General features: G+C 38.6%; 1 protein-coding gene and 1 long non-coding RNA gene across 6 annotated transcripts in view; one reads left to right on the top strand and one right to left on the bottom strand.

Annotated features, from left to right (window-relative positions):
* Nucleotides 1-16,876, bottom strand: part of OXR1 (oxidation resistance 1) — a 455,727-nt gene that overhangs the window by 110,902 nt on the left and 327,949 nt on the right. Inside the window, exon 1 of one of the 5 annotated variants that reach the window (XM_027575432.2) lies at nucleotides 15,737-15,888. The exons of the other annotated variants lie outside the window; for them this stretch is intronic. Coding sequence (XP_027431233.1) covers nucleotides 15,737-15,755 — 19 coding nt within the window. The 5' untranslated portion in view covers nucleotides 15,756-15,888. Of the gene's footprint in view, nucleotides 1-15,736; nucleotides 15,889-16,876 lie in introns of those variants that run through there. 5 annotated transcript variants of the gene reach the window in all.
* LOC113912452 lies at nucleotides 3,069-7,504 on the top strand. Its single transcript, XR_003516833.2, has 3 exons — nucleotides 3,069-3,167; nucleotides 4,092-4,190; nucleotides 7,157-7,504. It is a non-coding gene; the product is annotated as an uncharacterized LOC113912452 (long non-coding RNA).

The following is a 16,876-nucleotide window of genomic DNA, read 5'->3' as shown; positions in this document are numbered from 1 at the left end:
CATCACAATTCCGGACTTCCAGCTCTATTACAAAGCTATCATTATCAAGACAGTATGGTACTGGCACAAAAACAGACACATAGATCAATGGAACAGAATCGAGAGCCCAGAAATGGACCCTCAACTCTATGGTCAACTTATCTTTGACAAAGCAGGAAAGAATGTCCAATGGAAAAAAGACAGTCTCTTCAACAAATGGTGTTGGGAAAATTGGGACAGCCACATGCAGAAGAATGAAACTGGACCATTTCCTTACACCACACACAAAAATAGATTCCAAATGGTTGAAAGACCTAAACGTGAGACAGGAGTCCATCAAAATCCTAAAGGAGAACACAGGTAGCAACCTCTTCGACCTCAGCCGCAGCAACTTCTTCCTAGAAACATCACCAAAGGCACGGGAAGCCAGGGCAAAAATGAACTATTGGGACTTCATCAAGATAAAAAGCTTTTGCACAGCAAAAGAAACAGTCCACAAAACCAAAAGACAACCGACAGAATGGGAGAAAATATTTGCAAATGACATATCAGATAAAGGGCTAGTATCCAAAATCTATAAAGAACTTATCAAACTCCACACCCAAAGAACAAATAATCCAATCAAGAAATGGGCAGAAGACATGAACAGACATTTTTCCAAAGAAGACATCCAAATGGCCAACAGGCACATGAAAAAGTGCTCAACATCGCTTGGCATCAGGGAAATCCAAATCAAAACCTCAATGAGATACCACCTCACACCCGTCAGAATGGCTAAAATTAACAAGTCAGGGAACGACAGATGTTGGCAGGGATGTGGAGAAAGGGGAACCCTCCTACACTGTTGGTGGGAATGCAAGCTGGTGCAACCCCTCTGGAAAACAGTATGGAGGTTCCTCAAACAGTTGAAATTAGAGCTACCATTCGATCCAGCAATTGCACTACTGGGTATTTACCCCAAAGATACAAATGTAGGGACCCGAAGGGGTACGTGCACCCCAATGTTTATAGCAGCAATGTCCACAATAGCCAAACTGTGGAAAGAGCCAAGATGTCCATCGACAGATGAATGGATAAAGAAGATGTGGTATATATACACAATGGAATATTATGCAGCCATCAAAAGGAATGAGATCTTGCCATTTGCAACGACGTGGATGGAACTGGAGGGTGTTATGCTGAGTGAAATAAGTCAATCAGAGAAAGACATGTATCACTCACTGATATGAGGAATTCTTAATCTCAGGAACAAACTGAGGGTTGCTGGAGTGGTCGGGGGTGGGAGGGATGGGGTAGCTGGGTGATAGACATTGGGGAGGGTATGTGCTACGGTGAGCGCTGTGAATTGTGTAAGACTGTTGAATCACAGATCTGTACTTCTGAAACAAATAATGCAACAAATTTTAAGAAAAAAGAAAAAGAAGAAGATAGCAGGAGAGGAAGAATGAAGGGGAGTAAGTCAGAGGGGGAGATGAACCAGGAGAGATGATGGACTCTGAAAAATAAACTGAGGTTTCTAGAGGGGAGGAGGGTAGGGGGATGGGTTAGCTTGGTGATGGGTATTAAAGAGGGCACATTCTGCATGGAGCACTGGGTGTTGTGAACAAACAATGAATCATGGAACACTACACCAAAACAAATGATGTAATCTATGGTGATTAACATAACAATAAAAAATTTAAAAAAAAATCTCCAAAAAAAAAAATAATGTTTGCCCTCCTCTTCATAAAGAATAATGATACTCAATGAAAATTATTTATTTTATAATTTAACACGTGTTTATGCTGATATATGTGCACTCTATATTTTGGGGGAGAATATAAATTCTAGAATTATTTCTGTGTTGGTATTCTTGACATACAATTACATACTAACCAACAGAACATAAACATTCATGAGTTTAAACTATTAGTCTATCAAACACGGACAAATGGAATATGAACACTAGCAATGACAATGATTTACTTTGCTAACTGCTCCATCCTCTATTTTTACCCAGTTCCTCAGGGGGCACGGTAGTAGTTGGCTAAACGGAACCCGGGACTGGTAGTCAGAAGCTTCAAGCGCTGTTCCAGGGACTTGCGCTGACTCACTCAATGACCATGTGCCTATCAGTTGATCTACCTTATGCTCTCAGATGTGAGAATTTAGGAGTGTTGCCTAACTTCACTAACCTCTGGGAAATGCTATGAATGTAGGTATAACTCTGGAAAAAGTAAGAAGGATCAGGAGGGGAAAAGCATAAGATGAGTCTTACCCAACTTAGCATGAAGCATAACTATTCCTTTTTTTAAAAGAGAATTTAAACTTTTAAGATAATTTAAATCCTAAATTTTAAAAGAATTATTTCTAAGTATTGATCTCCTCTCCTTTGGTAACAAAATCCCTCAATTTTATGGAGGGAAATGAATAGAAAAAGGGTGCAATTTTGTCTCCTCTGCACCCCCTCTAACCTCTATAAGTCTGATTGTGCTCCTTCATAAAATCTGATTGAGTGTTATTTGAAGGGTCAAGGCAGTTACACAGTGAATGGAAAGAGGAATTCTTCATATTTGAGAAAAAGCAAAGCCCCACATATTTTGAAATTCTGTTCAGAGTTTGCGTCACTTCTTTATCTGTTCAGCATTTGTTGGGTGCTGCACATTATGCTCAGCTCTGAGAATACAAGGACAATGAAGATATGGTGTCTACACCTAAGGAACTGCCAACAGATCAGAGAAAATAGGTATTTAAAGAAATTATTACACTACAGTATGGGGAGTGTGAAGATGAAAGAGGACAGAAAAGAGGTGCTAGGGGCATCTAGAAAAAGTCAAAGATGTAGTTTATCAGTTAACCTTGTGGGCAATGGAAGCAAGAAAAAGAACATAATTTTCCAGATACTGTAAGATTTATTGTAATGGGTTTTAAAAAATGAATATTTAATCAAACTGAATTGTGCACCTGGCAATGTGTCAGACAGCAGTCAAGCCTAGAAAAGCACCAGTTTTGGAGTTGTACAGATAAAATTACAACTCCATTTCTGTCTATAGGTGTGACCTTGGGCAAGTTGCCTGACCTCTCAAAATCTGTTTCTTTGTTTAGAGAATGGAGATTATAAAAATATCTACGCCTCATGGGGTTATATGAAGATTATGTGGGAGAATACACATAAGCACCCAGCCCAGTCCTTGAAACCTGCCAAGATGGTAAGTGTTCAGTAAATACTAGTTACTAGTAAGTACTCTATATACATTTTCTCATTGAACTCTTGCAACAATCCAACGGATAAGCATTCCTAAAATAGGATATAGAACACAAAAGATGCTAGGAAGACAGGTTCCAAACCACGGAAGACTATGTGTGCCATGATAAGGAGGCTGGAATATATGTAGCAAGCAATGGTAAATCTTTTGAGGGTTTTTAAGAGAGAACCAATGAGTTCTATGTTTCAGAAAGATCCGTAAGATGACAGTGTGGATAACAGGTTGGAAGGGCAAGGAGAAGGAAGAAAGGTTAGGAGTCCAGTTAGGAATTCCTTATAATAAGTTACTCTGAGTAATAGTAGTATGGGAAATCCTAAATGTGATCCATATCCCCTGTGACTCCAACCTCCTATATCCTGTGATGGCAAAAGCATTAGGGCTTGCCTAAATGCTGATTCCTTCAAGATATGGACTGTACTAGCACTGGTGGTCTTTTTAGATTCATCTTCTTTGTTACTAAGTGGCATGAGGTTGGCATCTCTGAAAGGCAGCAAATAAGCTCCCTGCTAGAACTGGAGGAACTAAGTATCAGTGTGATTGTTTCTTGGCTGCAGGGGAGAAGTTGAAAGCAGACGTTCTAAAAGCATTGGGGTTTGATACCTTTATCATTTTTGTCATCTTTATACGTAAATGTCATCATCATTCATCTGTACATTAATTCAAGAGTAAATCACACAATAGTAGAGTTGATGCAAAACACAAATATCTCATTGTATGAGATACAATGAATATCTCATTGTACCATGGATTTACCACCATATTCCTACTGTTCTATCTTTTTCTGTTTCAAAAAGCCAGTTTTCCTTACCGTAGCATTTAATGTTTCCACTATAAAACAGTAATCTCGATTCACTATTTTTCCTGCAGATTCTCAATAGTAAAAAGTACACTTCAGAAGAGCAAGGAATGCAATGGAAGTTTAAAACATGCTGAAGGCTACTCTTCTTCCAAAATGCCCGAAGCCAGGTAATTCAGGACCGTTCTCTTGCTTATCTACCAGCATTGGAATATAAACCTTAAGAAATGTATGAGAAACCAAGTTTTCTTTTGAAATACCATCTTTTTTATCCTGATTTTTTCCCCTTTCTACGTGTGCTCTGATCCAATTTTGCTTAACAAGACATGCTTTATCAGAGATGCCTTGATTTCAGTTGTTTGTACTTGCACTTTGAGATACATGTTGTTGAAAACATGACAGAGAACTATCTGGAGAAAAGAGTCAAGACATAAAAAAGACGAAGAGTTTCAGCATTTTACGTTTTTCAGGATTTGCAATTTTAAAATGATAAAAGCAAATGTGTGCTAGCCCTTTAAAAAAGTTATTGAACACATTAACATCATGTTGCATTTAAAATGTTAATCATATGAACTTAAAAATTGGCTTGAATTCTATGTGCTGTATTCCCCTAGTAAAAAAAAAAATGGTTTGAAGTATTTATATGAGGAAAATTAGAAACTGGAAGTGTTCTAAAGAATTTTAAAAATTATACAGTATTTATTTAGTGTGTTTGAAACTGAGAAAAGTATCATAACACTAGTGAATAATAACTACGAGATCTTTTTGTGAAGGTTAGGACTTGGTGGTGGTGGTTGTTTTTTGATTACAAGAATCTACAATGTTCTACTCAGGAGATCAGCTTTAAGACCTGGAAGACAAAGTGGAGGGAAAAACCATTCTTAAATACTACTGCAAGTTTAATAAATGTGTAAGAGTTTTTTAAAAAGGAAGAAAATTAGATGCTTTATTTATCTATTTATTTTTATTTGAGAGAGAGAGAGCAGGGAGAGGGGCATAGAGGCAGGGAGAGGGACAAGCGGACTCTGCGCTGAGCACGGAGCCCTATGCAGATCTTGATCTCAGCACCCTGACATCGTGACCTGAGCTGAAATCAAGAGTCCACACTTAACCGACTAAGCCACCCAGGTGCCCCCCAAATTCGATACTTTTAAAGTAGTTAAGTGTCTAGCCTCTTTATTTCGGCTCGGGTCATGATCTCAGGGTCATGAGATCTTGAGCCCCATGTCTGGCTCTGTGCTTAGAGCAGAGTCTGCTTGGGATTCTCTCTCTCTCTCTCCCTTTCCCTCTGCCCCTCCCCCTGCACACACTCTCTCTCCCCCCAGTAAATAAATAAATAAATAAATAAATAAATAAATAAAATCTTAAAAAAATTAGAAAGGTCTTTTTACTTAATAGTCTGAGACAGTAAATGTCATACCTTTACTTAATAATTTAATTTTGAAAACTAAATAACAGAAACATGGTTAACTCCATAACCCTGATTGCCTTTAAAAATAAGCTTAATAGCTTCAACCCTGAGATGCTTCTCATATGTCTAAATTGATTTTTCAATTAAAATTTTTTTCTTGTAAGAAGTTATGTGGTAACACACATATACACACACACCCCAAATAAAACCTTGAACAGAGCAAGATAGACTTCATGATAGAAAAGAATTTTTTAATCCTGAAAATTATAGATTAGCATTTGAAAAGATATGAACTTAAAAGAGTAAATTTCAAGCATATGGAAAAGAAAAAGATATGTATGCATTAAATATAACTAATTCCTATAATAAACTTACAAATAATCTAAATCCTTTCATGATAAAGTAAGCTTATGAAAAATAGAAGAATATAGTTCAATCTCAAAAAAATTTTAAGTGTCACATGTGACATCATTTCAGCAAGCTAGGGAAACATTATTGATGAAACAGTGCAGAATTACCTTGGTGACCAGTGTGGGGGAGGCTAGGACACCTCACCTGTGATTAACTCCAGTTCAGGTTGTCAGCATCTCTCACTGGACTAATTGTCCTATTTTCTTCAAATTCCTGTTCCAGAATGAACTATTTAAAACTCATATCTGACAGAGAACATAATATGATGCATCAACTAGCCATCTAGTAGAATCAGTGATGTGGCTAAACAGAGAGTGTGTAGATCCTTGCTCTACACTCACGTGCTATTAGAGAGAATTTATTCATCATACCAGCTCTTTTTGTTTTTCTTTCTTCGGCATTGATGAGCCCTTAGTTATACTGAAGCCCTAAGCTCATTTCAAATCTGGCTAAAAGACGTTTTGACTTTTGGCAATTTTGATGAAACATGGGGAATCAGGATGAGGGTGTGTGTGGTGGGGATGGAGCATTGTAGGCCTCTGTAGCAAGTCACGTAACATTTACATACTATCTTTTCCTCACCTGTAAAATGGAAGTAACATTAGTCCTGCCTACTTCATGAGGGTGTTAGGGAACTTTATGTGCAATTAGGATGTATGTTAAAGGTCTTGTTTTTTTAAGATTTTATTTATTTATTTGACACAGAGAGAGAGCGCACATGCAGGGGGAGCTGCATGCAAAGGGAGAAGCAGGTTCCCGGCTGAGCAGGGAGGCCAACGCGGGACTCGATCCCAGGACCCTGAGATCATGACCTGAGCCGAAGGCAGACACCCAACCAACTGAGCCACTCAGGCGTCCCTGTTAAAGGTCCTTATAAATCCTGCAGTGCAGAGCAAATTCAAGTAATTCTCTCTCAGAAATAGTTGATTTATAATTGCGACACAAGTAAAGAGGAATAACAATTCCAGTGCTCAAAGGCAGAAATGAAGGCTAATTATGAGTGTACATCAAGTCACTGGCTAGCTCTGAGACTACATTTTGTCATTGTTACTACTCTCCTCCATCATACTGGTATTCTTTGTGTTCCATGAACCAAACTTTTCACCCCCCAACTTTTGCACTTACTGTCATCTCTCTACATGGTTAGCTACTCTCCTGGGTCCGTGTACGGCTTCTCATCACTTGGGTTTCAACTTTAATAATACATTCTCATAAATGCCCCCATCAATATCCACTGCCCTACCCCACCTCAATCTCATGTGATCATTATTTCTTTTAACATTTATTATCAAATTATCTTATTTCTTCTTTTAGCTGTTCATGGATAAAGTCACCACTCTGTAAGAGCACTGTGCCCTTTTTTGGAAGGAGGACCTGAGTGACCAAGCAGTCTGTCACTAAGGAAGATCAAACTGCCAACATTCTGGATGACAGGAAGTTCATAGTGACCTTGTCAAATCAGAGAAATGATCAGCTGGAAACCTGACTTTCCCAGAGGAACGAGGTGGGGAAAGAAAACACACAAGGACAAAAAACACTGAGCAGACTTGGGATAAATTGCCTTTTTTTTTTTTCTTTGCCCTTTTATATATAAGATGTTGGAATTGGCCTAACATATTAAGCAAAAATAACCATTTAGAGAATAAAATTCCTTGTTCTTGTTTGTCAGTACCCTGCAACCTGAATCCTATGAAAAAACAGATTAAAGGAGCCTGAATAGATGAAGTTGACAATTTTCCATATGATGAATTTGGATAAGTAAAGACATTCTCTTAGAAATTAAATTCAAAATGTGTGTACTTAGTGTTCAGATAACTCATTTGCCTATAATTTCCATTCTGTAGCATATGGAATGTTATTTTAAAATATTCTCTCTTAGTCTCATCCTCTAAGGCACATTTATTTGCTGGTATTCCTTAACATCCCCTTTCAAAAAAAATGTCTTTTCTTAAAGTAAGCGCTGTGCCCAATGTGGGGCTCGAACTCATGACCCCAAGATCAAGAGTCACATGTTCTACTGACTGAGCCAGCCATGCATCCCTGTCTTCACTTTTGAGACACTTAATTCCCTTCCACTCACTATTTACACACCTTCCCCACAACTCACTCTCCAAGGCCCTGCTTTCAGCTTCCCGTAGATCTCTATTTGGTGTCTCCTCGTCTAAATTCCAATTCAGAATTATATACAACCCTACTGTGACACTTAGAGAAGTGTATGATTATAACTGTGTATGTCTCTCTCTCTCGTTACATTCTACTTGTATTACCAAATATGTAGTCCCAGGGCTTAGGTTTTACAAAGCACAGCAGGCATTCAATACATGTTTTCATTTTCTACTTTTCCATAGTGCTAACATTTTTTTAACCATTGCCCATATGTTACTTTATTACTACTGTTTGAATGTGAACACAGGTGGGATTGGGGGCATCTGTTGCTGTATTTTTCGACGGTAAAAACTCATACCTTCTTTTAAGAAAAAAAAAATCCACAAGTGATGGAGTAAAGAGGCTTTGCTGTGTCAATTTTCCATTTAACTGGAAGGAAAGCATATGGAGGAAAATCCCATCAAATAGATGAATCTATATATAGTTCTACTTTTCCAATTAATTTGCTCAGTCATGTAAATAAGAACTGTAGAGTGGTTTGAACCCAGACCCCAGAGCCAGGGCCTTAGGTTTGAATTGTGGCTCTGACATTTGCTAAGCTGATTTGACCTTAGGCAAATTTCTTAATCTTTCTGTGCCTTAACTTTCTCATTTGTAAAATGGGGGTAATAATTGTACCTAATGCACAGGGTTGATCTGAAGATATATTCAACAAATATTTATTTAGGACGTATTACATACCAAGCTCTACTCTTGATATGAGCTATCAAACAAGCTATCAAAAAAAGACAAAAGTTCCTTCTTCATAGAGTTTGCATTCCAGTTAGCATAATAAACATAATACACATATATGTGTTAGTGATAAGAGCTAAGGAGAAACAAAACAAGAGGGAAGAGAAATAGGGGGATATGAGCTGTTGAGGAACAGGCGGGATTTGAAATTGTGGGTAGGATGGCCAGGGAAGGTCACGTTTGCAAAGTCAACCTGTGAATACAGACTAAAGAAAGTGAGGGTACTGGCAGCATCAGTCTCTGTGGCAGGGGTGGGGGTGGGGAAGAGCCTGGAAGGCAGAGGGAACAGTGATTGCAAAAGCCTTGAGAAAGAAGCATGTCTGGTAGGTTCAAGGGACCGGTGTAGTTGAAGCTGAGTGAACAAGGAGATTTATCGGCAATAGGTGTGTATGTGTGTGGTGTGCACTTGCCCCCATGCAGGGGGGTGATCAGTGATCAGATGATGCCCTGGGTGCTGTGATGGCAACTTCAGCTTCTGAGGAGAAACAGGAGCCCCTGACGGGGTTAGGCACAGGAGTGGAAGAATGAGATGCCTGTCTTGGCATATTCCTCCAGCTCAGCTGTCTTACCGAAAGCTGACTGGCTGGGAGTGGGGTAGGAAGAGGGGGGACGAGGGAGTTGGCAGGTTTTGCAGGAGAGAGCAAAAGCAGAGGGACAGAGACCAGTCAGGAGAAGGTCCTAGTTAGACTGCAATGGTAGTCAAAAGACAATGTCCAATGGCAAAAAGACAGTCTCTTCAACAAATGGTGTTGGGAAAATTGGACAGCCACATGCAGAAGAATGAAACTGGACCATTTCCTTACACCACACACAAAAATAGACTCCAAATGGTTGAAAGACCTAAACGTGAGACAGGAGTCATCCAAATCCTAAAGGAGAACACAGGTAGCAACCTTTTCGACCTTAGCCGCAGCAACTTCTTCCTAGAAACATCGCCAAAGGCACGGGAAGCCAGGGCAAAAATGAACTATTGGGATTTCATCAAGATAAAAAGCTTCTGCACAGCAAAAGAAACAGTCCACAAAACCAAAAGACAACCGACAGAATGGGAGAAAATATTTGCAAATGACATATCAGATAAAGGGCTAGTATCCAAAATCTATAAAGAACTTATCAAACTCAACACCCAAAGAACAAATAATCCAATCAAGAAATGGGCAGAAGACATGAATAGACATTTCTCCAAAGAAGACAACCAAATGGCCAACAGGCACATGAAAAAGTGCTCAACATCGCTTGGCATCAGGGAAATCCAAATCAAAACCTCAATGAGATACCACCTCACACCCGTCAGAATGGCTAAAATTAACAAGTCAGGGAACGACAGATGTTGGCGGGGATGTGGAGAAAGGGGAACCCTCCTACCACTGTTGGTGGGAATGCAAGCTGGTGCAACCCCTCTGGGAAAACAGTATGGAGGTTCCTCAAACAGTTGAAATTAGAGCTACCGTTCGATCCAGCAATTGCGCTACTGGGTATTTACCCCAAAGATACAAATGTAGGGACCCGAAGGGGTACGTGTACCCCAATGTTTATAGCAGCAATGTCCACCATAGCCAAACTGTGGAAAGAGCCAAGATGCCCATCGACAGATGAATGGATAAAGAAGATGTGGTATATATACACAATGGAATATTATGCAGCCATCAAAAGGAATGAGATCTTGCCATTTGCAACGACGTGGATGGAACTGGAGGGTGTTATGCTGAGTGAAATAAGTCAATCAGAGAAAGACATGTATCACATGACCTCACTGATATGAGGAATTCTTAATCTCAGGAAAGAAACTGAGTGTTACTGGAGTGGTTGGGGGTGGGAGGGATGGGGTGGCTGGGTGATAGACATTGGGGAGGGTATGTGCTACGGTGAGCGCTGTGAATTGTGCAAGACTGTTGAATCACAGATCTGTACTTCTGAAACAAATAATGCAACATATTTTAAGAAAAAAGAAAAAGAAGAAGATAACAGGAGAGGAAGAAAAGGGGAGTATGTCAGAGGGGGAGACGAACCATGAGAGATGATGGACTCTGAAAAACAAACTGAGGGTTCTAGAGGGGAGGGGGGTAGGGGGATGGGTTAGCCTGGTGATGGGTATTGAGGAGGGCACGTTCTGCATGGAGCACTGGGTGTTATGAACAAACAATGAATCATGGAACACTGCACCATAAACTAATGATGTAATATATGGTGATTAACATAACAATAAAAAATTAAAAAAAAAAAAAAAAAAAAAAAGACAATGGAGTTTGGACCCAGGAGGGAGCGGTGCAGGTGCTAAGAACTGGGCGGATTCAGGATCTTCACTGAGAATACAGCCAATAGGATCTCTGGGCTGATAAGAGACAAAGTGGGAGAGGAAAAAGAAGAGTCTAGAATTACATCAATATTTCTTGGCCTAAACATCTAGAAAAATGGTGCTTCCATGAACTGAAATAAGCTAATATAGCTTAATATATGATTTTTACCATTATGCTAAAATGTATGAACATGTTAATTAGTTAATATATGTAAAGCACTTAGTATAGTACTTAATACCAAGTCACTCCTATGTCAATGTTTGCTGTTATTGTGAATAAATTGAGATGGGAAAAATTTTAAATCTCAATATATAAAAATTTTAAATCCCAGTATATATCCCATTTCATGTTAGAGTTAGAACTTTTGGTCTTTGGAAATCAAGTGATTGAGGGGCACCTGGGTGGCTCAGTCGCTTAAGTGTCTGCGTTCGGCTCAGGTCAGAATCCCAGGGTCCTGGGATCAAGTCCCACATTGGGCTCCCTGCTCAGTGAGGAGCCTGCTTCTCCCTCTCCCTGCTGCTCCCCCTGCTTGTCCTCTCTCTCTCTCTGACAAATAAAGAAAATCTTTTTAAAAAAGTGAATGAAATGAGAAATTGGAAGACTCTCCATTGGCAGAGACTGTATAGGAAATATGATTGTCAAGTAATGACCAAATTCCGTCTTCTTCAATTCCCCTTTTCACTTGCGAGTGCCTTTGATACTGCAACTCTTTCTGTTCTTTACTCTTGCCTCTTGAAAGCATCTCTATCCTCCAAAACAACAGCACACACATACACTCACACACATTACCTTTTAAAAACAGTCTGTGTTTTCCACTCACTATAGCAATGGAATTTACCTTAAGTGGTACTATTGAAAGTACCATTGAAGTACCACGTGTTTTGAAAAAACAGCAATGACATTTATTTTTTACTATTATGTTCTTGAAACTGTGAAAGCCAATACAATGAAAGTATTAGAGAATGCTGAAATGCACACAAGTATCTTAACTAGTGTAAACCTAAAGCCCTTTTGGTTTTTATGTAACGGTACCTATGTCCACGGAGTTCATTTCTCATTGGTGAATTGTAGATGAAATTTCAAGCTGAAAATATTTGAAATCTTTTTATAGCAGTAAAAGGGTCCTGGCTATGGAAATAAGTATGTGACTAATCCTATTTGGTTCATTGATTTTGTATCATTTCCCCTTAATGAATATCTGGAACCAGAGAGTGGGACCCTTTCCACAATTACTATTATGATTTGTAGTGTTTGTCCCAGTGGGCATTAGCTTATACCTATAATTCTCTTTCTGTGGAAGGTAAAGCTCTATTAAAATGTATGTTGATGTGCAAATTCCATTTTAGTTTAAGTCTTCACGTGTAATAGGGCCTGGTAAATAAATAACCTTGGGGACCAACAGAGAGACAACAAATTAAGGTTTGGTTGCTTTGACTAGACCAAGAAACTAAAACAAACAAATGCAGAAAGAAAGTACTAACTGCTGGCAACCACCCCACCCACCTCCACTGTGTTTTCCTCTGAAAGTCAGGGGCACTAGACAAAATTCTTTGTCATACAGTGATTCCAAAACCCACTGTTAAACATACTTACGTTATGTTATTTTTTTCTAGAGCCAAAGCCTTACAGTAATTTACAGATCGATTTGCCTCTTAAGTGGAAGGAACAAAGATAGGAAAGGAATTTGGGAATCTAAGTGACCTCTTTTATTTTTAATGCACGGAGGTGCTTTGGGCTGTGGTCTGCTAATTCAATAAAGGATACAAGCTCTCTGAGACTGGCACACATTCAGCCCTGGGGTTCAAAATAACTAAGACTCTAATTGCTGGAAGTTCTCTGGAGACAGATTTCACAGTGCTCTTTGTGATTCAGTGAGTTAAGGGGTCCGATCATTATTTCCAGTGATAATTAAAATGCAGAACTTACTCTCTTTAGTTGGGGGCAAATTCTTGAATTTCTCCTTCTTTCTTCTAACTTTCCATTCACACATAATCTCATCTAAGACTATTTTGTTTAATATTGATGCTTAAAATTTATAATCAAATAGTACTTCATTGTTTATAAAGTGCTCTCATATATATTTCATATTCAATATTTTTACTGGTTCAATTTTTTTTTTACAAATTGTCCTAACAATCCTATGATGAAGAAATTATTCATATTATTTCTGTTCTTTGGATGTATAATTTGAAGCTCTGAGAAAAATTACTGGATCCCTAAGTACTCATAGTTTTAAGGAGTAGAACCATAACTTGAACCTAAGCCTTTAGTTTTAAAAATGTGTACTCTTTCCATTTCATTACAGTTAAATTTTGGTAATTAATTTACTAATAAAATTCTCTGAGTATTTTCCAGAGGAGTTCAGTCAAGACAGTTGGTTCAAGAACAGGTAGAATCAGTGTGAGGGAATCAGGGTGAAGGAAGGTAGTGAGGAGAGACCAAAATTGGTTATGGAAAAGCCACATAACAGAAAAAGAATACTCTTAAAATATTTGAATGTGAAATACACAGCCTTTAGTATATTATACAACTAACAGATCAATCTATATTTTTACTGCCATAGTTCATCGTATCTAAAACAGAATGTCTTATAAGGTGCATCGCCAAAAGTAAAAAAAGGAAAACAAAACCCTGCCAATGAAACCATGATATACCATTGATCATAAGATACTTTCAGATTTTAAAAAACTAAAATGTGAAAGGAAAAAAAAAAAGGCCAATCTTAGAATCAAAGAAATATAGAAGTGGTAACTGCAGGGTATTAAAGTTCTCAAAATCAGTCATAACACCACCTTACTAGACAATCAATAAGCATTTATTAAGTGCCCATGGATGGGCACGACGAAGCAAAATACATAATCTAGGTGAAGAAGCTTAAGTGCTACATATGAAATATTAATTAACATCCTTCAGTTTCACAGTGTTGACCACTGTTGAAGAAAACAGATCCACTTATGCTAAAAGATGTCTGAGTGCGCAAGTGTTGGGAGAGAAGGTAAAGGAGGGAGGAAGAGGAAGGGGGGAGGGGAGGAGAGGAGGAAGCAGCTGGGGGAAGGGAGGATGCTTGGAGGACAGGCAGAAGAATGGAGGAGGTGTCTAATTTAACCAGAAGCTTCACTGAAATTCTGAAACCTGGTCTGAAACCTGTCTGCACCAGATCTCCCGATTATATAAATAATTGCTGTCCTGTATGTGAACAGGAGCTTTGAAAAAAGGTTGCATACATTTTTATAACATCTATAGCTTCATGTGTAATACTGAAGATTTTTCCATTCTTGCATAGTTTTTAAATCATGAAGAAGGAAAACCAGATAGTTTTAATATTCCTCAAATTTGAACTAAATGTAATGATTAAATGTTGGGCAATGCTTGGAAATTAAATTTTATAATGACTGGTTATTAACTTCCTTGATGACTGAAAAGCTTTAGAATTTCTGATTAAAATTAAAAAGTTGTTTGAGTTTAAACTAATCATCTAAATATTTTACTTGGGCATTTTACATATATCATGATTATCATCACAAAATCTGTGTGCTGAACTGGAAAGATGAAATTAGATTGTTTCTAATTAAAAACATTTCTGTTTCTGTAATGAGAGTTTCACACATAAATTGCCCTATAATGTGAAATAACTGCTTTTGAAATTACTCAAATAAAAAGATACTCAACCTTTTAACTGGGCATTATGCTCATAAATTTATTACTAATTTGAAAGAGATAATACCTTCAACATCATTAAGCCTCATGACTAAGTGGTAAACTGTATTATACATTCTGATGTTGTCATATAGTTGCTGTGATGAGGAAAAACTAACCTAGTAATGGTAATTACTTCTTTTGAAAGGCAAAATTATAAATAAATAATAATGCAGGGCAATTTCATTTTTAAAAGTCAATAATGAATTCCATCTGCTGCATGCCATTAAAAATCAAAGAGGTTACTTACATGCCTCAGATCTTTTTATATCTTTATTCCTTCTATTTAAAAGTACAGGTCGATCCATCAATAATGTTATTTTGACTTGTTTGACCAAAACTTTAAAAAAAAAAAAAAGACGAAAACCTCCTATTTCTCTCCTCATTTCTCTGGAGCCCAGAGAACTTAAAGGAATAAAATACTAAAGGAAAACAAATACATTTAGGCAAGCTGTTAAGAGGATGGTTAGGAGAGACTAATGAAATGAATTATCAGCCTTTGAAACCCAGAGCACTGGTGATAAAATCTGAGCATGTGACTAGATCACTATTATTTCCCTACCCGTGTACAATTTTTCAGTTAGGGACAAGGTAAGACCATATGGAAACCTTACTGACAAATGATTTCCTGTGAATAAATGAAAAGAAGTCACTAATGACTTGTCATAAATGGCCACTGGACATGAAAGCAAACTCTAAATCACTATGTCTGAATCACTTTCTGAGAGCACCTCCTGATAGAATCACACTTAGCAGCAGCACCTATAGCAAATCAGGGACAAAAAATGTACATGCACAGAAAGTCTTGTTCATATCCTATATTTAGATTTAGTATTTCAACAGAGTTTACTCCCTCCCGGCCTCCCCTACCAAACACTCCCTTTCTAAAGGCAGTTACTAACATATCCATATAGCTTACGTGGACTTTAAAAATACAACATAAAGTCAGCCTTCTCTGACTTTCCAAAACGACGTGTTTAAAGCAGAGAGCACTTACACATACCTTTGCGAGGGCAGAACATTTCCGAGGTCCTCCTTTCAGACCTATTCCACCAGCAATATGCTTTCAGCAAAAGAGGACAGGGACTGTGTTCTTGCACTTCCCTGGGTAATACAAGACTTCCCCTCTGGGAGAGTGCTCTCTCCTCCCGCCTGGGGCCTGACCCCTCAGGGTAGTGTGAGAGATTCGGAAGTTTCTGTTTCCGCACACAGGAAACTGTGCCCGCCTCCTGACTGTGGACTTGCTCTTGGCTCACTGAACATTTGGGAAACAGTGCCAGCATGCTCTGCATAATATGTTACCAAGTTGACCCTACAAGTCTATCATGGAGTGAGATAAAAGAACTCAGTGTCTAACTTCTGTACAGTTTCTTATCATAAAGTAAATCAATGGCATGACCACCTTTAATGAATCTTTTATTAAGACTGAATAACTTGTCCTGGCATTCTTAATAGCTCTGACAGGCAATAGATTTGATAAGCTGGGTACTAACCTAGTTGGTGTTTTTTACCTTTACAGATTTTTTTTTTAAGATTTTATTTATTTATTTGTCAGAGAGCGAGAGAGAGCACAAGCAGGGGGAGAAGCAGGCAGAGGGAGAAGCAGGCTCCCCGTGAGCAGAGAGCCTGATGCGGGACTCGATCCCAGGACCCTGGGATCATGACCTGAGCCGAAGGCAGACGCTTAACTGACTGAGCCACCCAGGCGCCCTCCTTTACAGATTTTTAAATGCTGCTGGCCCACTGTCCAAACCTAAATTTGATTTTTTTCCTCCCAGAACCTCCTGCTGCAACATGAGACTGTATACCTTATACTAATATTATACTATTATGGTTATTTCTTTCTGTATTTTTTTCCTATTAGGACAAGGAGAGAGTCCTCCACAATATCCATCATGCTGCTGAACACTTAGTAATTGAGTGAATGGATAGAAGTCATAATAACTCTCTCCTTCCTACCTGGCCCCCTCTTAATCCACATTCTCTGTTAGCTCTATGGAAGCAGATGGCAGCCTCTACGCCCTGAGGCTCTCGGATTCCCCGTCCATGTCCTCAAACTTCAGAATCCTGGAGAAGATTTTCGTGGACGCTTCTCTTTTATTCTCCCCTGTGTAATTCTCCCCCTGTGTGTGTGTATGAGATC

The sequence above is a fragment of the Zalophus californianus genome, chromosome 4 (genome assembly GCF_009762305.2).
Source record: "Zalophus californianus isolate mZalCal1 chromosome 4, mZalCal1.pri.v2, whole genome shotgun sequence".
NCBI classification, from domain to species: Eukaryota; Metazoa; Chordata; class Mammalia; order Carnivora; family Otariidae; genus Zalophus; species Zalophus californianus.
Note: the sequence above shows the minus strand (reverse complement) of the source record. Positions and strands in the feature narration are given on the sequence as shown.